The sequence below is a fragment of the Heptranchias perlo genome, chromosome 17, assembly GCF_035084215.1.
Source record: "Heptranchias perlo isolate sHepPer1 chromosome 17, sHepPer1.hap1, whole genome shotgun sequence".
NCBI lineage: Eukaryota > Metazoa > Chordata > Chondrichthyes > Hexanchiformes > Hexanchidae > Heptranchias > Heptranchias perlo.
In genome coordinates this window covers 20,559,440-20,584,045 of record NC_090341.1, presented here as the reverse complement: position 1 = coordinate 20,584,045, position 24,606 = coordinate 20,559,440, and the positions used below count along the sequence as shown (strand labels likewise).

At 40.8% G+C, this 24,606-nt stretch overlaps 2 protein-coding genes across 6 annotated transcripts in view; one reads left to right on the top strand and one right to left on the bottom strand.

The window, feature by feature from the left end:
* The window catches only part of acad9 (acyl-CoA dehydrogenase family, member 9), a 63,265-nt gene extending 53,065 nt beyond the window's left edge, over positions 1-10,200 (top strand). The window contains exons 17-18 of the mRNA XM_067998686.1: positions 1,056-1,128; positions 9,942-10,200. Of these exons, the coding sequence (XP_067854787.1) occupies positions 1,056-1,128; positions 9,942-10,042 (174 nt within the window). The 3' untranslated portion in view covers positions 10,043-10,200. The remainder of the gene's footprint in view (positions 1-1,055; positions 1,129-9,941) is intronic.
* Positions 10,143-24,606, bottom strand: part of cfap92 (cilia and flagella associated protein 92 (putative)) — a 248,665-nt gene continuing 234,201 nt past the window's right edge. For all 5 annotated transcript variants that reach the window (XM_067998681.1, XM_067998680.1, XM_067998683.1 and 2 more), the window contains 4 exons: positions 22,763-22,907; positions 20,824-21,050; positions 11,349-11,530; positions 10,143-10,538 (listed from right to left, as the gene is read on the bottom strand). In XM_067998681.1, coding sequence (XP_067854782.1) covers positions 10,430-10,538; positions 11,349-11,530; positions 20,824-21,050; positions 22,763-22,907 — 663 coding nt within the window. In that variant the 3' untranslated portion in view covers positions 10,143-10,429. The remainder of the gene's footprint in view (positions 10,539-11,348; positions 11,531-20,823; positions 21,051-22,762; positions 22,908-24,606) is intronic.

The following is a 24,606-nucleotide window of genomic DNA, read 5'->3' as shown; positions in this document are numbered from 1 at the left end:
TACAAATAAATCATAGTATGGATTTCATATATGTAGAATTACCTAAAACAAAATAATTGAGCTGGCAGTATGATATGATTTCTACTGGAAAGGAGAAAAATGTTAAACCTATAATGTCCTTCTGTCTTATTTAATTTTTGTAATTTTTAAATGAAGTAAATTGGCAGATTGCTTTAAACTCCTGCTTGGTTTTCTGTCAAACAAATGAAGGGTAAATGTTTTTTTTTTCCACAGTTTAAGCACTAGAGCTACCTATAGAGTAGATAACTAAAGGAATCAACAGTATCATATTTGGTTCCTTTCCTCTACTTCTTGAAGGGCTGTGTGTGTTAGAATTCATAAGGGTGTTCCAAATAACCGTTGATCTATTTTTCCAGTGCTTACAAACACGCAGTATTTTTGTCTAATTAAATTCACAAAATATATCACTACCTGGACTCATTTCTAAAATTCTTTTTTTTGCAGAATTCTTTTCATTTTATTAAATAAACCAGTATGTTTTAAGACATAAGCCCCAGAGTAAATCAGATCCTAACATTCAGGAGATTGAAATTGGGTCTAAAATTGCAAAGCATCAATTGAAGGAAAAATTACTTTCAATACTTCGAAATTAACCAGTCATAAACATTGTTTATGTTCCAAAACAATTGAGTTTACATAAACAGACTTAGAAAAATGACATAATCTTCGTAACAGGATTTTTCTTGAATTAAAATGAGAATGCCAGACTATTACGGTACTGGTTTAAGTTTAATTTACTGACTAGTAAGTGTTTTGGCTTTCTTTCCAAAATTGATACAAACCTTTTCAGTATCACATTCAAACATCATAAGATTATACATTGTTTCTAGATTGTTTGCCATTTGGTTTGCAGTGGCTGCAGGAGTTAAATTCAGTATTTCTGTTCAATTGTGTACTTTCCCCATTTATAAAAGCATGATTTTAATGCATTCTGCAGGAGTAAAAGAGGAGACAGACAGCCAGCGTCTGTTTCCTCTTTGGTTTGACATGATTTTCTGAAGGCTTTTCCAGATGTTCTCTGTTTCTATCACCAGGTTTTACTTGCCAACACCTTTTGCTCTGAGGCCTATTTCCGGAATAATTACCTACTGGCTCAATTACAGAAAAGTGAGTTCTTTCATGAATTCAGTAATGGTAACTGCTGCTAAGAAGTGGCTATCTATTCTGTGTGCATAAAGCAGACCATGAAATGTTATTGTGAAACTGCATGTGTGCGCTCTGATCTGTGGACATATGCTTTGAGAGGGGTAGTTTTCAATAGTAAATTCTAAACAGGATGCCAATAATTCTATCCCTTTTTAACAAAAAAAGACCATGTCCCATATTGTGATGTGTTGATTTGTGACCAGTTTCTCTGTGCAATGAAATATCCAGTGTTAATCTGCTACTAGAGGAATGGACTAGACATTCCCAATGAGGGGGGGAGGAAATGGAGAGAGGGAGAGAATCAGCGAGCGTAAGTTACCTGATGCTTAGCCCTTCGATCAACTGGAGAATGGTAAGAGCTGAAATGAGGTGATAATGCAGTAGTAAAACTAATTATTTTGTTATACACCACTTAAAGATGAAAAGTCTGGGAGCAATACTTGTAGTGCAGTCTGCCTAATTTAAAAAAAAACCTACCTGGCAGAGAGAGACCTTTAAGTGGCTCATTCCTCTTCTCATAGAGACTCAGTATTTTAGATCTCTGCTGACATCAAGCAGGGAGGTGGGCACCAGGATGTAGCAGTGGAAAGGCGAAACAAGGGGCACAAATGATCGGAGGAGAAAAATAGCACTAAAGCAAGAAATACTTGCTTTAATTCCTAAAGCAAGTAATTAGATGGGATCAGACTAAGAGAGAGTAAAAGAAAGTCTAAGCCTGGTTTGCAGTGCCTGTGTGTAAACGCACAAAGCATGGTAAACAAGGTTGGTGAGCTCCAGGCGCAGGTAGCCACATAGGAATACGATGTTATGGCGATGACGGAGACCTGGCTCAAAAAAGGGCAGGATAGTACTAAATATTACTAGATACAAGGTGTTCAGGAAAGATAGGGAAGGAAGGAAAGAAAGGAGTGGGGGGCGGGTGGCGGTGGCAGTATTGATCAAGGAGAATATTGCAGTACTGGAGAGAGAGGATGTCCTGGAGGGATCATGGACAGAATCTATTTGGTTAGTGTAAGAAATAAAAGAGGTGCCATTACACTACTGAATGTATTCTATAGGCCACCAACTAGTGGGAAGGATATAGAGGAGCAAATTTGCAGGGAAATTACAGAGAGGTGCAAAAGCTATAGAGTAGTGATAACTGGGGACTTCAACTATCCTAATAGAGACTGGGATAACAATAATAATATAAGGGGCACAGAGGGGGAGGAATTTTTGAAATGTGTCCAGGATAACTTTCTTAACCAGTATGTTTCCGGCCCAACGAGGAAGGAGGCATTGCTGGACTTGGTTCTAGGGAATGAGGCGGGCCAAGTGGAGCAAGTATCAGTGGGAGAGCATTTAGGGAGCAGCGATCACAATATCATAAGGTTGAGAATAGCTATGAAAAAGGACACTGACCACTCTAAAGTAAAAATACTCAATTGGAGGAGGGCCAATTTCAATGGGATGAGAACAGATCTGGCCCGGGTAAATTGGAATCAAAGATGGGCAGGCAAAACTGTAATTGAACAGTGGGTGGCCTTTAAGGAGGAGGTGGTTCGGGTACAGTCTTGGCACGTTCCCACAAGACAGAAAGGTAGGGCAACTAAAGCCGGAGCTCCCTGGATGACAAAAGAGATCGTGAGTAAGATGAAATGGCAAAAAGGGTATATGACAGATAATCAGGTTGATAACACAAGTGAGAACCAGGCAGAATATAGAAAGTTCAGAGGGGAAGTGAGAAAGGAAATAAGAGGGGCAAAGAGAGAGCATGAGAATAGACAGCGGCCAACATAAAAGGGAATCCAAAAGTCTTCTACAGGCATGTAAACGGGTAGTAAGAGGAGGGGCCGATTAAGGACCATAAAGGAGATCTACTCATCGAGGCAGAAGGGATGGCTGAGGTACTGCTGCCACAGTCTCTGTAGAGGAAGATGTAGTTGATGTAGTTGATATACTGGATGGGCTAAAAATTGATGGAGGTACTTGAAAGTAGATAAGTCACCCGATCCGGATGGGATGCATCCTAGGTTGCTGAGGAAAGTGAGGGTGGAAATTGTGGTGGTACTGGCCATAATCTTCCAAACATCCGTAGATACAGGGATGGTGCCAAAGGGTGTAAGGATAAACCCAGCAACTATAGGCCAGTCAGTTTAACCTCAGTGGTGGGGAAACTTTTAGAAACGATAATCCGAGACAGAATTAAGTCACTTGGACGAGGGTAGATTGATTAGGGAATGCCAGCATAGATTTGTTAAAGGCAAATTGTGTTTAACTAACTTGATAGTTTTTTGATGAAGTAACAGAGAGGGTAGATGAGGGCAATGCACTTGATGTGGTATATGTGGATTTTCAAAAGGCATTTGATAAAGTGCCGCATGGTAGGCTTATCATCAAGATTGCAGCCCATGGAATAAAGGGGGCAATAGCAACATGGATACAGAATAAGGGACAGGAAACAGAGTAGTGGTGAACGGTTGTTTTTCGGACTGGAGGGAGGTATACAGTGGAGTTCCCCAGGGTTCAGTCCTGGGACCACTGCTTTTCTTGATATATTAATGATTTGGACTTGGGTGTACAGGGCACAATTTCAAAATTTGTAGATGTCACTAAACTTGGGAGGGTGGTAAACAGTGAGGAGGATAGTGATAGACTTCAAGAGGATATAGACAGGCTGGTGGCACGGGCAGTCACGTGGCAGATGAAATTTAATGCAGAAAAATGCTAAGTGATACATTTCGGTTGGAAGAACGAGGAGAGGCAATATAAACTAGATGACACTACTCTAAAAGGGGTACAGGAACAGAGAGATCTGGGGCTGTATGTGCACAAATTGTTGAAAGTGGCAGGGCAGGTTGAGAAAGTGGTTAAAAAAGCATATGGGATCCTGGGCCTTTATAAATAGAGGCATAGAGTACAAAAGTATGCAAGTCATGATGAACCTTTATAAAACACTGGTTCGGCCACAACTGGAGTATTGTGTCCAGTTCTGGGCACCGCACTTCACGAAAGATGTGAAGGCCTTAGAAAGGGTGCAGAAGAGATTTACTAGAATGATTCCACAGATGAAGGACTTTAATTACATGGATAGACTGGAGAAGCTGGGGTTGTTCTCCTTAGAACAGAGAAGGTTGAGAGGAGATTTGATAGAGGTGTTCAAAATCATAAAGGGTCTAGACAGAGTAGAGAGAAACTGTTCCCATTGGCAGAAGGGTCAAGGACCAGAGGACGTAGATTTAAGGTGATTGGCAAAAGAACCAAAGGTGACCAGGAAAAACCTTTTTACACAGCGAGCGGTGAAGATCTGGAATGCACTGCCCGAGTGGGTGGTGGAGGCAGATTCAATCATGGCCTTCAAAAGGGAACTGGATAAGTACTTGAAAGGAAAAAAATTGCAGGGCTACAGGGAAAGGGCGGGGAAGTGGGACTAACTGGATTGCTCTTGCATAGAGCTGGCATGGACTCGATGGGCCGAATGGCCTCCTTCCATGCTGTAACCTTTCCATGATTCTAGTACTGAGTGCAAGCTTCATTCAATATCGCAGGACTTGGTGCCTCGGGCTGGCCTGAATAACGATCCAGTCGCACCAGCAGTGTGAAAACACAGCTGGGCACCCTTGTGCATCCAGTCCGCACTGAGGTTTCTTGACTTGGGCACCATTCGATTGAAATACATGCCAAAATGCCTGTATGTATGTATGCTGCTCTAGGACACATACATCCTGTAACATATGCCATTAGAGAGTTGTCAGGTGTAAGCCCAAAATGGTGAACTAAAATGAGCCATTTCAACAAAGGTAGGAATTATTTTTTGACAGTACTTTCAGTTAGAATTATATCCATCTGCTGAATTATGAGGGTTTTTGATTCTCGCCTGTGCTGCTTCAATAAATAAATGCTCTTGGATTACTAACCGAACACTGTCATCCTTTTAGTTAATTATGAATTAGCAGAGGTGGCGATTTTTGCATTTTGCTCCACTTTTGCCCTTCCAGCTAAATACTGGGCAAAGTTAAGCAAGCATAGGAATGTATTTTTGGAAAAAAATATTCCCTAGAAGTTGCTTTGTTGAACATGTTAGGATTTGGGTTTATTTGGATCCAGCCAATTTCCAGCAGAGTAGATGACACCAAGTGTATAGAATCATAGAATTTTATAACACAGAAGGAGACCATTCAACTCATCATGCCTATGCCAGCTCTCTGAAAGAGTTATCTCCCTGGTCCTGTGCTCCTGCCGTTTCCGCATACCCTTTTCAATATTTTACAAATATTTGTCCACTTTCTTATTTATTTTACTTCCACTACTTTTTCTGGGAAAGGAAGAACTTGCATTTATATTGCCCTTCTACGACCTCAGGACATCGCAAAGTGCTTTACAGCGAATTAAGTACTTTTAAGTGTGGTCGCTATTGTAATGTAGGAAATGCATTACCTGAGGGGCATAGATAGGATGGATACTAAGGAGCTTTTTCCCTTCGTTGAGGGTTCTATAACAAGGGGGCATAGATTCAAGGTAAAAGGCGGGAGGTTTAGAGGGGATTTGAGAAAGAACTTTTTCACCCAGAGGGTGGTTGGAGTCTGGAACTCACTGCCTGAGAGGGTTGTGGAGGCAGGAACCCTCACAACATTCAAGAAGCATTTGGATGAGCACTTGAAATGCCATAGCATACAAGGCTACGGACCAAATGCTGGAATATGGGATTAGATTAGACTGGGCTTGATGGCCGGCGCAGACACGATGGGCCGAAGGGCCTCTATCCGTGCTGTATAACTCTATGACTCTATGACCTTGTCAGGAAATACTTCTATGGAGAGAGAGCAATTGTTGCAGATGTTTTTTGTCACTAAAGTCCTCTATTTATTAATGTGGTAATATTTTCAGTGGTATTGTTTAATTTCAAATGAATGTCAGAGAAAGACCTATTGAAAGAAATTTTATGGCAACCAACATTCTCCAAAAGCGATGATACTGCTAAGCAGAAACCAGTATTTTTTTTTTAAATTGCTTCAAACAGATACAGAAATTATGGGAGGAGCTGATTTTGGTTAGAGCAATTTATGGGTTACTTTCACAGACTATGTGAAAAAAGTAATGAAAAGTTACTGGTATAAGTTAACATGACTATATTTCTGAGAAATTTAGTATTCTGTTGCACACGGTTTAAATGTTTATCTGGTTTCCGAACATACGAACAATGACAATCAAAACTAGTCCAGGTCATTACTAGCCCTGATAATTCTATGCATTACTTTTTGTAAGAGGTGATCTCTGCCCCAGCTAGAAACAGGTCCAGCTCTCGCTTAAAGGAATTCAGCGAATCGGCGTCCACTGCACGAGACGGCAGCCTGTTCCAGAGGTCCACTATTCTCTGGGAAATGAACCAACTCCTGACATCTAACCTAGATCTGGCCTTAGACAACTTAAAATTGTCACTCCTGGTCCTCCCTAACCTATTTAATTGGAACAAACTGTCAACTTGAACACAGTCTATTCCTTTCATCATCTTATAAACCTCGATCAGATCACCCCTCAGTCGATGCTTCTCTAAAGTGCTTTTAGCTCTTCCAGCTCTTTTAGCCTATCTTAATAACTAAGATGCTTTAGGCTTGGAATTAGTCTAGTGGCTCTCATCTGCACCCTTTCCAAAGCCTCAATGTCACCCACCGTGAGACGACCAAAACTGGACACAGTATTCCAAATGAGGCCTGACCAAGGTCTTGTACAAGGACAAAATCTTATAGTTAGTTGTCCTATAAATGCACCCCAATACTCTGTTTGCTCCAGCCATCGCTTCATGGCATTGCTTATGAACCTTTAGAGACCTGTGCACTAGAACACCCAGATCTCTATCTTTCTCCACCTGCTTTAATTCTTTTCCCTGAAAGGGTGAATGTATATTGAGCATTTATCCCGCCCACATGCATAACACTGCACTTCTCCAAATTAAACATCATTTGCCAGTCACGAGCCCAATCCCCCAACTCATCAAGATCCGCGTGAAATAGTCAAGCATTGTCTACAGTCCCTACGCTTGCACGGACCTTGGTATCATCTGCAAATTTGCAGATCGTACCCCCAACAACTACATCTAGATCATTAATAAAAATAGTGAAGAACAATAGTCCCAACACTGATCCCTGCGGGACACCACTGGCGTCTGGTCTCCAAACAGATCCAGATCCATCTATGACTACTTTCTGCCTATGGCCTTCCAGCCAGTTCACAATCCAGCTCAATATATTACCACTTATACCAGAGGCTTCGATCTTATAGAAACTCCTCTTGTGCAGTACCCTGTCAAAAGCTTTTTGGAAGTCTAAGTGGACAGTGTCTACTGGGCTTCCCTCATCCACCATCTTGGTGAAGACATGACCGTTTTTGAAGCCATGTTGAGTGTCCCTAATAGGTCCCTCTCTATCCAAGGAATCATATTACATCCCTAATGGTACCCTCAAACATTGTTCCTATTACTGATGTTAAACTAATGGGCCTATAGTTACCCAGGTCCATTCTGTCTTTTTTAAAGATGGGGACTACATTAGCCTCCTTCCAGTCTATGGGAACCGTCCGAGAGTGCAATGAACTATTAGAAATACAGACAAGGGGCTCGCACAGCATGTGTCCCATCTCCCTGAAGACCCTCGAGTGGCTGCTCTCTCTATTTTCAGGTTCTTGATTCTATCTAAAATAATATGTTCATCTATGTTAATATTACTTGTTTTATTAACATCATTAAATTGTAACAGTCAAGCATCGTCTTCAAGAGTGAAGATCGATGCAAAGTACTCATTTAATATTTCTGCCATAGCCAGCGAGTCCTTCATAACCTGTCCTTGAGCGTCCTTCGGTGGCCCAGTACAGTCTTTGACAGTTCTCTGACTCTTCCCATTACTTCCACAATTGTCTACAATCCTCTTTTCCATTATCCTTTTAGCTGATCTAATAGCAGCTTTTGTTTTCTTTAGCTGTTCTTTGTACTTAACTCTTCTACAATCTTAAGGCATCTAATACTCAATAAGTTGAATATTAAATGCCTTCAGACTGTAGAAATATTTTTGTTTACATCTTATTTGTCTTTGTACAATGACCAGTCAGCCACCATGGCTTTTTCTTCCATACACCCTTGAGCAATATACTTAACTCAGACCACACTTTGAAGGTTGTGCCCAGTTTTTGTCTCACAGATACAAGGGAGACATTCGAGCCCTCGATGCACTGCAGTGAAGAGCTATGAGACTACTCCACAGTGTCAGAAGACAGTTATTGCAAAAGACTGGAAAAACCTGAGCTAGTCAGCCTCAAAAGGAAGCAACTGAGATAGTAAATGCTAAATCCAGACACTTAGGTAAACCTTGACAGGAGGACAAAGGAGCACAAGTTCAAACCAGAAATCGTCAAATTTAGGACTCATGTCAAGAAGTTCTACACACACAGTGATAAACATGTAGAATAGATTTCTGGATGTGTTAGTGAAGACAAAAACCCTGGAATCATTTAAACAGTTGCTGTGATGAGGGGTGTGTAGACTCTCTGGACGGATGGCCGTCTTCATCTTTATTTATCTTGTGATCTGTGATATTGTACGTTTTATCAGGTTGATAAATTAGCAAGACTAATCCTAAATGTTATGAATAAGCATTGCAAGTAGAAAATTGCAAAATGATATCTACTAATCTATCTTAAAGCTGCAAAAATATAACCTAGAAAGGGAATTATAATGAATGGAGTGTAATGTGAACAATTGGGTTTTGAGAGAGTTCCTATTTCGTAACTGTAGTGGAATATTTTTCTGCATTATCCTTTGACTCGTAATGTGTGACAAGCAACCTTTTTTCTGTGCACTGAAATAATTGCACTGCTTCACCCCATAATTATCCAAATCAACTCTCCTTACTTCTGAGAAATTTATGTATTTTAGAAACTATCTTATTTAGCGTCTGTTTGCTCCTCCCCAGGCCCCCAGTATTAGACAAGTACAGTCAAGAATACTAAACTACTCAGGAATCGACTGTACACGCCTGTAATTTAGTTCACTGGGGTTTGAAAGTAGCTAGATCTTATACATATCACACTGGGTAGTGGGTAGTAGTACAGTAGCACCGTCTACAGGAGCACGATCATCTACTCCTCGCTCTGTCCCACTGGTTTGTCACCCCAGTGGCTCCCTAGAGAATGGGAAATTTGATTTTAATGTACACTGACTGTTTTATGTGCTACCTCCAATCGGTATAAGCACAGTCATGGGACAGTAGACAGGGAATTAAATTAATTAACTTTTAAAATTAAAACCAAACCATTTCTTCTCGTGAAGCGATTTGTAAAAAGTAGTGTTGCTAAGCAAGTTGACATTTTAAATATGCCCATATCTTAGAGAGAAGGGAGCAACAGACCAGGAACTTGAGAGGGGGGAGTGGTAGACCAGAAGAGAGGGGGGAGTGGTAGACCAGAAGCCCTCATAGATGGCAGTGGGGAAACCAGGAGCTGGAGAGAACAATAACAGCCTAAGGAATTAGAATTTTGAGTTTGGATCACAAAAAGGTCACTTGGCCCAACAAGAGCAATTTTTTGTATGGCTGCTATAAAGTTGGTCAACCGTTTGAAGGTAGGGCTTTGAGAGGCAGAGCCTATGGTACTGTTGTAATGTTGACCCTCATCTCAGACGTGGGTCACCTTGTATGTGAATATAAACAATAGAGACTGTAAATGTCAGAAAAGACTAGCCTTTTCAGACCAGGATCAACTTTTTTTTTCTCTCGTGCATTTGGCATTTTTTGTTTTTCTCTCATTAGATTCTTCTGAAAACCTTGATGACAGCATTAAGAAAATAGCAAAGCAGGTGCTGGATAAGAGAGCATATATTTGCTCACACCCACTTGACCGAACCTTCTAGGATATGTTCGACCATAAGCTGGCTATAGTTTTTGAAGTGTGTGCATATAGATTGGATATTAACACCAGGCAATAAAACTGAAAAGTAAAGTTAGAGTGATGATGAAAAGCTGATTTACTGAATTTAACTGTAAAAAAAAATAAAATATTTTCTACATAGTCTGGTTTTGTATTTGAAGATGCAATATCATTCAGCAATTCTGTTCAGAATTAACAAGTCTGAAGCAATTCTACAGTTAATGTACTTCAATGGTAGAAATGACAGCACCTCATCACATGGCCCAGTATTGAAGTGCATCAGACATCCGTTAAATCAATGAAATCTGCCAAAGCACAATGTCATAAACAATCAGGTAAGCTGTGTGTCCATTTCTGTTTTCACAGTGGTTTAGAGTACTTCTGTTGGAGGATTTTGAAGGAAGTGCGTCGTCTTCATTTCCTCATTTAGTGGATTGAGCTTTTGTTTGTAGATATGTGAGTGCTTATTGCAGTATATGCTGAAGAAAAAGGTGTAAAAATAGGTTAATTTGGATCTCATGAAAATTAATAAAGCTATGTTATTGGTACAAGTTAAGAGTGAAATCATTACCAGTTTCACATAAGGACTAAGACTTTTCACTGATTCGGGGGAATGGGGGTGTTGGGTGGTGGGGGGGGTGGTTAGTGGTAGGTATCTGGACTATAGTAACTACATAATGAGGTCATAACATGGCGTTCTGAAGCAATCAGGGTACAAAAATGTACAGAACATTCTGTTAGTGAGAGAAAGACTAGTAGGTACATTAATATGGAATCTCTGCATTTGGGTCCAGGGTTTGAGTCTGTCACACATTTATGGAGAATAAAGATCTTCTCTCTGGTTGTATGGATCCTATATTTTTTCACTGGTTTTAAACTGTTGGCCTCTGCTGGTATCTGTAAAGATCAATCAGTGCCATCCTTTGATCACTCAACTAAGTGATACACGTGATTGCTATCCAAGGGACTGCCACCAGAGTTCCTTCAATACCAGCTCAGAAGGATGGACATTCTTCTGTCGAAGAAGCCTGTGTGCAGATGCTTGGTCAGAAACTGTCCCAATTAGGAGTGCAGTGTTACAGCTACAGTTACGCTGATTTAGTTTACAAATTTGCCTTCAAAGAATGGGTAACCATTAAAGAAGTTGTATTAGTTACATGTACATTTAGAAACAAGTACATTAACTTTCAAAGGATGAACCAATTAATTTTAGTAATACTTTTATATTTTTGTTTCAACTCAATTGTACCAAAGCACCAGTGTTATGGAGGTAGTCATGGTTCTCTTACTTGAAATCATTTCCTCTGAGATCAGCAAACTTCTTGTGCTCCATGTCGTAACGAGGAATTATGTTAGAATTCATTTTCCAGCTATGCTTATCACTTAAACCTGGGGCGAATCCTTTGGTGATTTCTCGCTGATCCGGGAACTTGCATGTTACTAAATCTTCAGCATTTGAGTAAGTTGTATGCTAGGGCAAAAATGATACACAATTGGCTTTGAACTGATTAATCACAAAACTGAAGACTTTCTTTTTAAAAAAAATTACTGTGTGCATCAGCAGTTCTAAGATCAGGGTAACCGTGAGCAAATTTGGAGACATTTTTTTTGGAAGCATGTGTTCCATATTTCAATATCCTATATCCAGTGATGTTTTATGATTATTAGTAATGATTAAAGAGCTGAATCAAGACAATCTACATTAATAATGCAGACCTCCCAATATCATCAACTTTCATTTATGTAGCACCTTTAACAAAAATGTCCCAAGCGTTTCAGAAGCGTAATCAAAAAAAAATGGAGACCAAGGCAAAGGCAAGGTAACCAAAAGCTTGGTTAAAGAGGTGGGTTTTAAGGAGGGACTTAAAAGGAGAAGAGGTGGAGGGTTTTAGGGAGGGAATTCTAGAGAGTGGGGCTTAAGCAGCTGAAAGCACGTCCAACACAGTAGTGGGGTGAAAGGAGGGGGGGGGGGGGGGCGGGGCAGGGCAACAGTAGAAAAGGCCAGAGTCAGGAATGGAGAGTACGGTGGAGTGTTGTAGGGCAGGATGAGGTTACAGAGATAGGGAGACGCAGGGCCACAAAGATTTGAATGAGGATGAGAATTTTAAATTTGGTGTTTGGGAACTAGGGAGCCACTGTAGGTCAACAAGGATGGAGGATGATGGGTGAGTGGGACTTGCTGCTGGATCGGACGAACTGAAGTTTATGGAGGGTGGAGGATGGGAGGCCAGCCAGGAGATCATTGAAATTATTGAATCGGGAGATGACAAAAAAATGGATGAGGGTTTAAGCAGCAGATGGGCTGAAGCAATCGTAAAGTGAGCAATGTTATGGAGGTGGAAGTAGGTAGTCATTGTGATGGAGAGGATATTGGGCCAGAAGCTCAGCTTGGAGTTGAAAAGGTTACAGTCTGATTGAGACAGTATCCGGAGAGGAACTTGGAATTGGTGACAAGGGTATGGAGTTTGTGGTGGGGAGCTGAAGACAATAGCTTCGGTCTTGTGAATGATTAGCTGGAGGAAATTGTGGCTCATCCAAGACTCGGTCAGACTAGCAGTCTGACAACACAGAGGCAGTGGAGAGGTAGAGTTGGATGTTGAGTGTGTACATCTGGAAGCTGACCTCATGTCTGCAGATGATCTCATCAAGAGGCAGCTTGTAGATAAAGAAGGGGAAGATCCTTGGTGTGGGGGGGGGGTGCTCCAGAGGTAAGTGTGTGAGCAGGAAGATACGGCATTGCTGGAGATGCTGTAGCTACAATTGAATAGGTAAATGAGTGCACTCCCACTGAGATGGAAAGTAGAGAGGGGGCATTGGAGGAAGATGGTATGGTCGACTGTCAAGGGTTATAGAGAGAATGTAGAAGGATAACACATCACAGTTACAGAAGATATCATTGACTTCGGTTAGGGCCATTTTGTGGCAGTGGCAGAAACCTGATTGGAGAGATTCAGAGAGTTGTGGGAAAGATTGGCATGCATTTGGGAGGGGACAACACGTTGAAGGATTTTGGAGAGATAAGAGATTGGAGATGAGGCTGTAGTTTGCACAGAAACGGGTCAGGAGTGTTTTTGAGGAGGGTGACTGGTGGTTTTGAAAGAGGGGGAAATCATTTACAATTTCAGCTGGCATTGGAGGCTAGGAAGGTAAGTTGGATGGTCAGCTTTTAAGTGTGATGTGGAGATGCCGGTGATGGACTGGGGTTGACAAATGTAAAGAATCTTACAACACCAGGTTATAGTCCCAACAATTTTATTTGAAAAGCTTTTAAGTGGGAATGGGGTCAAGGGAGCAAGAGGTGGCTCTCATGGATGAGATAAGCTCGGAGAGAGCGTGGAGGGAGACAACACAAGTTCATGGCTAAGGCTGGGGGAGGAAAAAGGAAAGGTGGTGGGGGGGGGGGGGGGGGGGAAGCAGCTGAACAATAGTCTCGATCTTAATGACAAAAAAGTCCATGATGTCATTTTTTATGTGAATTTGAAAAAGAGGACACCGGAGATTGAGCTGAATTTAGTAGCTGCTCTTCAGACCTCTATACAAATAAAAAGCATGAAAAAAAATGCCTGCTGCTGTTCTGTATTGTAATCATAAGTGGATTGGAATAACCTACAAATAGTTAAATATAAGGAGATGCAGTGCTAGCAATTTCTGAAACTAAGCAAGAAGCCAATGCTCTACCAGAGAGAGCATCAGCGAGAATGTCACCTATTACACTTTTGTGCACATATCCTGCTAACTGGTCAGTATTAGGTTGCTTACATGTGTCTTTTGGCAGGGTTTGTGCGGGATGCAGAAGAAAATATAAAATAACGTATAAAAATCAATTATTTTGATTAGAAAAGATTTCAGCTTAGTGTGATTGAGAAATGTGACCATGTTTCATTTTTCATTGAAAATACATTTCCCACCTGTTTTCACACATGCAGCTTAAGGTTACACAATTGTTTTATTAATCATTTTTATAATTAACCTATAATAAATCAACATTTTAATGTCATGCTCATTTTTCCAGATGAGTGGCTGAGAAAAATCAGTAAATGTAAATTGTTCATGCTGTAAGATTACTGTGGATTTAGACAGTGTAGTTTATCATCTATACAGCAGCATAGGATTGATTGTTTGACAGTATCCAAACTGACTCAGGTTATTCAAATTAAATGTGTGTGGGTTTATGCTTATGACCACAGCTTATTATCATTAAATGGGTTTAATTACTATATACCCTATTCTAATTAGACAAAGCTTTGAAAAGCATTGAAAAATGGCATAAAGTATACCTTTGTCACTATAATATGCCCATTTGGTGTTTTCAATTGAGAACCAAGTATGAGGAATAAGATGGCTGGACTGGAGGCTGTTGTGGCATCAGGGAACTAAAGAATATGGCTGATACCGAAGAATGGTAATGAATAGAACATTCTGGCCTATACATTCCTCAGCATAGTGGAGACAGGAAAAGAGGTAGTGTAGCCCAATACAATTAGGGATATCAAACCACCTCCTGCTGATTACCACCTACCGCCCTCCCTCAGCTGATGAATCAGTCCTCCTCCATGTTGAGCACCACTTGGAGGAAGCACTGAGGGTAGCAAGGGCACAGAATGTACTCTGGGTGGGGGACTTCAATGTCCATCACCAAGAGTGGCTCGGTAGTACCACCATTGACCGAGCTGGCTGAGTCCTGAAGGACATAACTGCCAGACTGGGCCTACGGCAGGTGGTGAGAGAACCAACACGAGGGAAAAACCTACTTGACCTCATCTTCATCAATCTACCTGTCGCAGATGCATCTGTCCATGACAGTATTGGTAGGAGTGACCACCACACAGTCCTCATGGAGACGAAGTCCCGTCTTCACACTGAGGGTGTTTGGCACTACCACCGTGCTAAATGGGATAGATTCAGAACAGATCTAGCAGCTCAAAACTGAGCATCCATGAGGCTCTGTGGGTCATCATCAGCAGCAGAATTCCATCACAATCTGTAACCTCACTCTACCATTACCAACAAGCCAGGGGATCAACCCTGGTTCAATGAGGAGTGTAGAAGAGCATGCCAGGAGCAGCACCAGGTGTACCTAAAAATGAGGTGCCAACCTGGTGAAGCTAAATCACAGGACTACATGCATGCTATAGACAGAGTTAAGCGATCTCGCAACCAACAGATCAGATCAAAGCTCTGCAGTCCTGCCACATCCAGTCGTGAATGGTGGTGGACAATTAAACAACTAACAGGAGGAGCAGGCTCCATGAACATCCCCATCCTCAATGATGGCAGAGTCCAGCACGTGAGTGCAAAAGACAAGGCTGAAGCATTTGCAACCGTCTTCGGCCAGAAATGCCGAGTGAATGATCCATCGCGGCCTCCTCCCGCGATCCCCACCGTCACAGAAGCCAGTCTTCAGCCAATTCACTTCACATGATATCAAGAAACGGCTGAGTGCACTGGATACAGGAAAGGCTATGGGCCCCGACAACATCCCGGCTGTAGTGCTGAAGACCTGTGCTCCAGAACTAGCCGCACCTCTAGCCAAGCTGTTCCAGTGCATTTATAGTACTGGCATCTACACGACAAAGTGGAAAATTGCCCTGTCCACAAAAAGCAGGACAAATCCAATCTGGCCAATTACTGTACCATCAGTCTACTCTCAATCATCAGCAAAGTGATGGAAGATGTTGTCGATAGGTAAACAGCCCTTACCAATAACCTGCTCACCGATGCTCAGTTTGGGTTTCGTCAGGACCACTCTGCTCCAAGATCTCATTACAATCTTGGTCCAAACATGGACAAAAGAGCTGAATTCCAGAGGTGAGGTGAGAGTGACTGCCCCTGACAGCAAGGCAGCATTTGACCAAGTGTGGCATCAAGGAGCCCTAGAAAATTGAAGTCAATGGGAATCAGGGTGAAAACTCTCCAGTGACTAGAGTCATACCTAACACAAAGAAAGATGGTAGTGGTTGTTGGAGGCCAATCATCTTAGCCCCAGGACATCGCTGCAGGAGTTCCTCAGGGCAGTGTCCTTGGCCAAACCATCTTCAGCTGCTTCATCAATGACCTTCCCTCCATCATAAGGTCAGAAGTAGGGATGTTCGCTGATGACTGCACACTGGCCATTTGCAACCTCTCAGATAATAAAGCAGTCCTTGCCCGCATGCAGCAAGACCTGGACAACATCCAGGCTTGGGCTGATAAGTGGCAAGTAACATTTGTGCCAGACAAATGCCAGGCAATGACTATCTCCAACAAGAGAGAGTCTAACCACCTCCCCTTGATATTCAACTGCATTACCATTGCCGAATCCCCCACCATCAACATCCTGGGGGTCACCATTGACCAGAAACCTAACTGGACCAGCCACATAAATACTGTTGCTACAAAAGCAGGTCAGAGGCTGGGTATTCTGTGTCAAGTGACTCACCTCCTGATTCCCCAAAGCCTTTCCACTATCTCCAAGGCACAAGTCAGAAGTGTGATGGAATACTCTCCACTTGTCTGGATGGGTGCAGGTCCAACAACACTCACGAAGCTTTAGACCATCCAGGACAAAGCAGCCTCCTTGATTGGCACCCCATCCACCACCTTAAACATTCACTCCCTCCACCACCGGTGCACTGTGGCTGCAGTGTGTACCATCTACAAGATGCACTGCAGCAACTCGCCAAGGCTTCTTCGACAGCACCTCCCAAACCCGTGACCTCTACCACCTAGAAGGAGAAGGACAAGGGCAGCAGGTACATGAGAACACCACTACCTGCACGTTCCCTTCCAAGTCACACACCATTCTGACTTGGAAATATATCGCCGTTCCTTCATCGTCGCTGGGTCAAAATCCTGGAACTCCCTATCTAACAGCACTGTGGGAGAACCTTCACCACACGGACTGCAGCGGTTCAAGAAGATAGCTCACCACCACCTTCTCAAGGGCAATTAGGGATGGGCAATAAATGCTGGCTTTGCCAGTGACATACAGATCCCATGAATGAATAATTTTTTTAAAATCTGGAACATTAAAGAAGTTGATCCTGTAGGAGGTGGAAATTTACACAATGAACTTCTCTGGTTAGACTATAATGGGCAAAGCTTCATTGGAAATATGCTACAGCCCCCCAGGTCTCTCTAAGAAGAAAGATAAAAATTAAATGTGAAAACAGAACAGTCATTTTAATGAGAGACTTCAATCAATTAAATATTAATTGGGAATACCCAAATGGATGAGCCTGAGCTGGTAAATACTATGCATTACTGCTTCACAAGCCAGTATGTTTGAGAAGCTATGAGAGGTAATGCGTATCTTGGCTTGGTAATAGTAAGTGACCCTTTTAACACACGGCAAATGGAAATCATTGCCCCCTTCAGGGACAGCGATCATAAAAAGATCAAGTTCAATATGGTCTGAGATTCAGAAATACTGAAGATCAGAAGACAGGTATATATAAATTTAACATGCTGACATTAAAGAAAGAACTGCATATATAAACTGATGGGAAAACGACTTGTTAAACACTTCAGTGCAGGACAAGCGGAATACCTTTAAAGGCATAATGCTGAGCATGCAAGACAAATATATAGATAGGATCAACAAACATAGACTAAACCAAGGATTCAGTCCTCAATGGATTATCAAATTATTCAGAAGCATAATTAGGATGAATAATATAAATCTGAAAGCAGAAAAGTGAAGAGTTTGCTGAGATGAATATCAGTACATGCAAAAATATGTGAAACAGGTAGTTAGATATCTGGGGGAGAAAAAGTTTAGCTGCATATGTAAATCAACATTTCCAATACTATAACAGCAGTTAGAGAAGAGATGAGAACCTTCAAAGATGTTCTTGGAGTTGAAACCAAAGAAGAGCATAAGATAGTTAATAAACTAAATGATTACTTGCTCCAGATATTTCTAGAGAAGACATGAGCAACATGCCCATTCTAAACTATTAACCCAACCAGAATTAATGGCTTCAATATAAATTATTTGTAAGTTCAAGACAAGCTAAAAGGGATCAATATTAATCTATCCCTAGAGATGGATGGTATTTATCCTAGAATACTAAGACACGAGAAGGGATTTATGAGACATTGGTAATCATTATGAGGGAGTTGAAAGAACACTGATGATGCTGGGGTAGACTGGAAACTGACTAATGCGATGGTCATTTTCGAAAAGGATGACAAAGCAGACACAGGCAACCAAAGATTCATTAATCTTGCATCAATGCTAGGTAAAGTAATGGAATTGACTTAACTTTCAAAAGGGAATTGGATAAATACTTGAAGGGAAAAATTTACAGGGCTATGGGGAAAGAGCAGGGCAATGGGACTAATTGGATCGCTCTTTCAAAGAACTGGCACAGGCACGATGGGACGAATGGCCTCCTCCTGTGCTGTACCTATTATGATACTATGAAGAGTAAACTTGAGGATTATCTGTATGGTTTAGTGTATGGCAACCATCATAGATTCAGAAGGAGAACATCATACTTGACCAACCTCCTTGACTTTTTTGAGAAAGTAACATCTCCAATGGACTATGGAACACCCACCAAAATAGGATACCAAGACTTCCAAAAAACATTTGGCAATATGCATGAAAGGCTACTAACTAAGCTCAAAGCAAAATTCGGGGTAAAATTTGAGAATGGATAAGAAATTGGCTTACGGGCAGAAAGCAGCAGCTACTTTTGTTAGAAGAGTTATGCTGGGGTTGAATGGGGCATCTCAGGAATTGCTTTTTGAACACTTATTGTTTCTAATTTACATTAACACATTGGATTCAGAAACTCATTGCCATCTGGTCAAATTTTCAGATTGTACCAAACTAGGTGAGGCAATTGATTCTGAGGAGGCAGCATGCAAACTATAAAAGGAGTTGGACAAAACAGGTAAGTGGAACAATGGCTAATGAAATTTAATACAGACAAATGTAAAGTAGTCCACACAGGAATAAAAAATGGGCAAAGTAAATAGAATGCTGAAATATGTAGACAAAACTGTAGGGTGAAGGAAATCATATTCAAATTGTATCATGCTCTGGTAGACCACACCTTAAGCACTGTGTCTGAGACACAAGGATGACCTTGATTCGGAGAACAGTCTTGAGGCAGAACCCCAGTATCAAAAAATTGGAGAAACTTTTGCTTTTCATCCTTGAAAGGAGACAGCTGAGAGATGAGGCATGCTAGGTTTAGGGAATTGACCATATTGAAAGATAAATAAAGTACTAAGCAGTATGAACAAGGCAGGTTCAGAAGATTACTTAAAATAAAACTATGAGAGTAGTACAAAGGCACAGGTTCAAACTAGTAAAATACAAATTTAGGACCGATGTCAGGACATTGTTCACACAAAAAGCAAACAATATATGGAATAAATTCCCAGGTACAGCAATGAAGGAAAACCCTGGAATCTTTTTTTAAAAAATCGGATGTCTTGATTAGTGAAGAGGTACCATGGAGACTTTCTAGATGGATGAGTTAAGATAAGCCAAGTGGCTGTCTTCATCTATATGAACAATCTCTGAGGATGTCTGGATAGAAGTGAAAAGAAAGATCGATCCTACATTTATATACACTGTTGTGATGTAGTGAAATGCAGCAAATTTGCAAACAACACATTTTCACAGTGACCAGTTAATTTGTTTTAATGGTGCTGATTGAGAGATAAATGTTGGCCAGGACATCGGGAAATCTCCCCAGCTCTTCTACAAAAGGTGGAGCTTCAGTTTAAAGACGCCATCTCCAACAGTGCAGCTCTCCCTCAGTACTGCATTGCAATGTCAGCCTAGATTATGTATTCATGTTTTGGAGTGGAGCTTGAACACACCAAGGCTGACACCTTGGATGTGGACTGAATCGATCATGGGTGCTATCTTACCCTGGTTTTTATACCTGTGTCTGTATAATTCCTATAGTAGCACCCCTGGTAACAGTTGTCAGGTATTTCTACAATCTGCTGATAAATAGGTTTGTCTTTCCACTAGGAGCCACTCTAACCAAATTAAATTTATCTAGCTGCCTTGCTCATTGTGATATAAAATAAAATGATCTGAGTTTGAGAAAAAAACAAGCTGTTTTTTTTGTTAAAAAAGACAAATGATCTTTCCTCAATTAAATGCTTTAGTGTGAGAACATGCACAATTACTTAGTGGTTGAGGCAAAGATCATTACATCCTTTTAGGGAAAAACTGGATAAATATTCAAAGCAGAGGATGACACAGGGCTACAGGGAGAGAGCAGGGCAAAGTGATTAGTTTTGGATTGATCTAGCAAACAGACACAATGGTCTGAATGGCCTCCCTCTGTGTTGTAAACTATTATGATTCTATGCTAAATCCACACAAATACTTATGAACTGCCTTTTTAGCATTTTTCATTTCACAGATAAATCATCTTCTATGCTTATTTCTAGCTAATGACTCAAGTTATTACTTTAAAGGGGTGGGGGGTTATTCATTTTGTGGAAAGAGCTTGAACAAAATAATTTTTGGCTTGGAATGCATTGCACCATGTTTAGTACTGCTTTGGAAACAACTGTTAGCTGTTTTTCAAAGTTGACCATCTCTAAGTTGTAAATGTCAGGATTTTGTAGCGCATGGACTAGGTAATGACTTGAAAGGAAATCAAAAAATTATGTAACAAAAACAAAGTGCTGGTAACACACGGCAGATCAGTCTACATCTGTAGAGAGAACAGACAAATTACCATTTTGGGTGCAGATCCTTCTTCAAAAATTTGTGTTCTCTATAATAAACTGTAAGCTCAGTACCTTTAGAAAAGTAATGGGCTGCTTGAGAGAGGCTCTCTTGGGCTTGTCATTTAGTAATCCTTTCACTTGGTCCAGCTGTGTGCTAACTTTTGGCCCAGTTGTCTGTAACTCAGTCCCTATAGCACGTCTGCAACATTTAATCCTGGTATTGTCTACTATAACCTTCGAGCGCCAATCCTCATAATTTCTGTGAACAGTTTCAAGTTGTTCTGCTCTTAAAGAATCACCTGAAATGCAAAATTTTGTGCAGTGTTTTATATTTCAAAAAAACAACTAGGTTTCAAAAAAAAATCACTGTTATTATATATGGTGTAGTAAAATAAAGAACCAGAGGCAAACTGTGTGTAGATATTCAACTGCTCAAGTCTGATTCAATTTAATGGATTACTCTTCAGAGAGCTACAGTAGCATTTGGCATAAGAACACTCCATATGGAGAACTGCTTAGGATTTCAATGCACTCAAAAACCTTACAGAAATACTTAAATTCTTTTTAGGCATTCTTCAGTTATAATTTTCATAGAAAAAAATCATTAAATGATTTACATTGGCATGGTCACAAAGCTATATAATATAAAAAGCCTAATTTTGAAGGCCATCAATGTTAGATTATTTAAGGTTCAAGTAAACTTAAAATAGAGCCAATGATTTTTCTGTAAATAACTGCAATTTTTATTATGTCAAATGCTATATTTTATAACTGTATCTAGTATTCATATCAAAAATTTTATGTCTTGATAAATGCCAAGTAAAAGTTCTTTTAATGATTTTCAAATCCCACCACCATAGCTTTTACTACTGTAACATGGAGACTTCCTTTTATTCAAATCTGACCAATAACTTGGGAAATAGCTGGTTTATAAAATGTAATCCAATGAGAGCGAGTGAGGTGGATTTTACAAGGTTTTTTTTTCTCCTTTTCCTGCCCATTTTCACCCCTCCCATTTCAAGGATATTGACTCTTTGCTGATGTATGTTTCCATGGGCACCAGGTAACTTCTCATACCTTGCCTAAATAGCCATTTTTCAAATGTGAGTTTAAACACTGAGGCTTAGGATTCCACATCTCCACACAGCACCACCACCCCCCCTCCCCCACCCCCACCCCCACTCCCTCACACTGAGGCAGGTGGAGGCAAAAAACTGCTCAGTGATGTGCTCAGCCACCTTAGTGCTGCTTTCTGGGCCGAACCATGCAAATGAAGGAAACACAATCTCCACCATGTTTCCCACACTGGGGCCAACATTCAGATGTCGATGGAGGAGGCCCCGGTCCAAAGGAGGAGGGGGGAAAGCAGTCTCAGAGTATGCCCATGCATAGGCCCCATCACAGCAAGGTACAATTTTTAGCTTTTTTATTTACAGACAGCTTACTGGCTGCCTCTGCTTTCGGCAAGTCTCCACTCCAAGGCTGGCACAACTTGTGAGTGGAGGCCAGGTAGCCCACCTCCCATTTATTAATGACTCTGGGACCAGAAATATGGTCAATGGAAATAAAAATAGGCCAGTTCCTGTATCACGTGGCCGATCCGCAGTGCCAGTTTTATGACTAGGCAGCAAACTGTAAATCTATGCCATTGACTTTGAAATGATGCTGTGGGATAATTGTGTTTAAACACTTAACCCATTTGTCTGAAAATCCCTCTGTCTATTAAGTTAGCAGAGGCATTAACACATTTAAAATAAGTGGATTAACATCTCTACCAAAATAGAGGAATTTCAGATAATGCAATTGTACTATAACCTTCGAGACTACAGACTAATTTCAAGGCCATTAAAAATTCTATTTCAAAAATTAGCTATCTCATTTGTAAACGTGAAGTATTCTTTTCTGTACTTCTTTTGTTTTTATTGAGAGTTTTATAAATATTCTGTACCAGACCCTGCCAGCTCTTCAGTGAAGTTCAGTATTGTTTATTACTAATCACTAAAGCACATACCTGCTAAGTGAATACTGACTGGGGCTGATTCATAATGTACTTTCTTGTATAATTCAAAATCTTCATGCCTTGCATTCCATTTCCATCTGTTACGTTGTAGGATTGGCACATGTATGTTGGCATGGAGAATATTTTCCTTCCAAGCCTAGAAGAAATAGACTAGTATTCATGCATACAACAGTAACAAGAAAACTACTCTGTGTGAAGGAGTCTGTGTGGAAGTGAGTTATGCAAATCTCCTCCATGAATGGAACAATCATGCTCAATAGAAATCTGCAAGTTCAGCTCATATGACATATAATTTAGGACTGTGTTGGGCGCGAAATGCGTGGCACACTGGATTCGCATATTGGAAGAGAGGCCCGAAGACTGCCCTAAGTTTGTCCTCAGGCCTCATTGGAATAAATCCAGCGAGCTATGGGCAACAATTGGGCACTCCGATGCAGCTCATTGGTCCAAGCCCTTTGAAGTTCTGCTGGCTTGGACTCATGTGCCGGCCTGCACACTTTCAAGGACCACTGCTTAGGCCGTTGTAGAGCCTGAAAAACTAGTTGAAGCTTACGCAGTGCAAGTACAGTGCGATATTGAAATGAGGCCCGTGCTCATTTCAGGCAGGTGCCAAGGCCGCCTAAAAAAAAAGGCCCTGATGAATTTAGCGGCGGACCTAACGGCAAATTGGGCACAGGCTGTTGCTGTCCTAAATTTGTCACCATTGCGCCCATTTTACGTCTATAAAATGGCTGCAACGTTGTTGAGTTTACACCCGTGTGTGTGTTAGTTGCAATTTTAATCATCTTTGATGTGGTGTAGTATATAGGAGCACATTGTATCTATAGCATTAATCGATGTCTGGTAATTGAAGAGCACGCAGTGAAGGAATGCACGTGCAGGTCTTGGTTATTTGGACTTGTCCTTGATGTGATTTGTTCTACTGCGTTTAAATGGTGGTTGTATACATTTGTTGTGGGTCATATAAATGTTTTTGTCAGTCTGCTGTGTATTACGATTAACTTTATTTTTTGTTATTATCATTACTAGCACTCCGGTATGCTTTCGGGCACTTGTGATGATGGAGTACCATTGTTAAATCTGTGTTGCAGAATAAAATAAATTTTGGTTCAGATGGAGGCTACGTGGCCTCTCATGCCTGTACCTGTGCTAGCTCCCCACCAAAGCTATCTTTAATGTCTATCTTCTTCAAGTGTTTATCTAATTTCCTCTCAAGATGTCGTGATTAACTTGGCTATAACAGTCACTTGTCATCGTGTATTCCATATTAAAATAACCCCCGATTGAGAAATGGCCTTCTAACTTCCTCCCTTTGTACTTTTAGTACTAATCCTGACTTTATGACTTATTAACAATTCACCAACCAATGGAAATAATCTTTCAATATTAACCCTCTCAAACTCTCTCATGATTTTGAATTCTTTATTGGATCTCTCTTAGGCTTCTTTTTTCCAATGAATACAATCTTTGTATTTTAGGTCCCATCATAACAACGTCTTCCCATTATTAATATTAATCTAGTGAAATTATGTTGAATCTTTTCCATGGTTTTAATATCCTTTCTATAATGGGGAACCAAAACAGCATACAAAGGTCTTAATTGTGGTTTAACCAGTATTTCATACATAGTCACCTCCATTACTCTTATATAGGATACTCAGAATGCCAGTTGCACTTTTTATGGCTTTTTTCACCTAGAATCATAGAATACTTAACTGGAGAAAGGCTAATTTCAGTGAGTAAAAAAGGGATTTTGCCTAGATGGATTAGAATCAAAAACTGGTAGGCAAAACAGCAAATGAACAATGGGAGGCCATTAGGGAGGAGATGGTTTG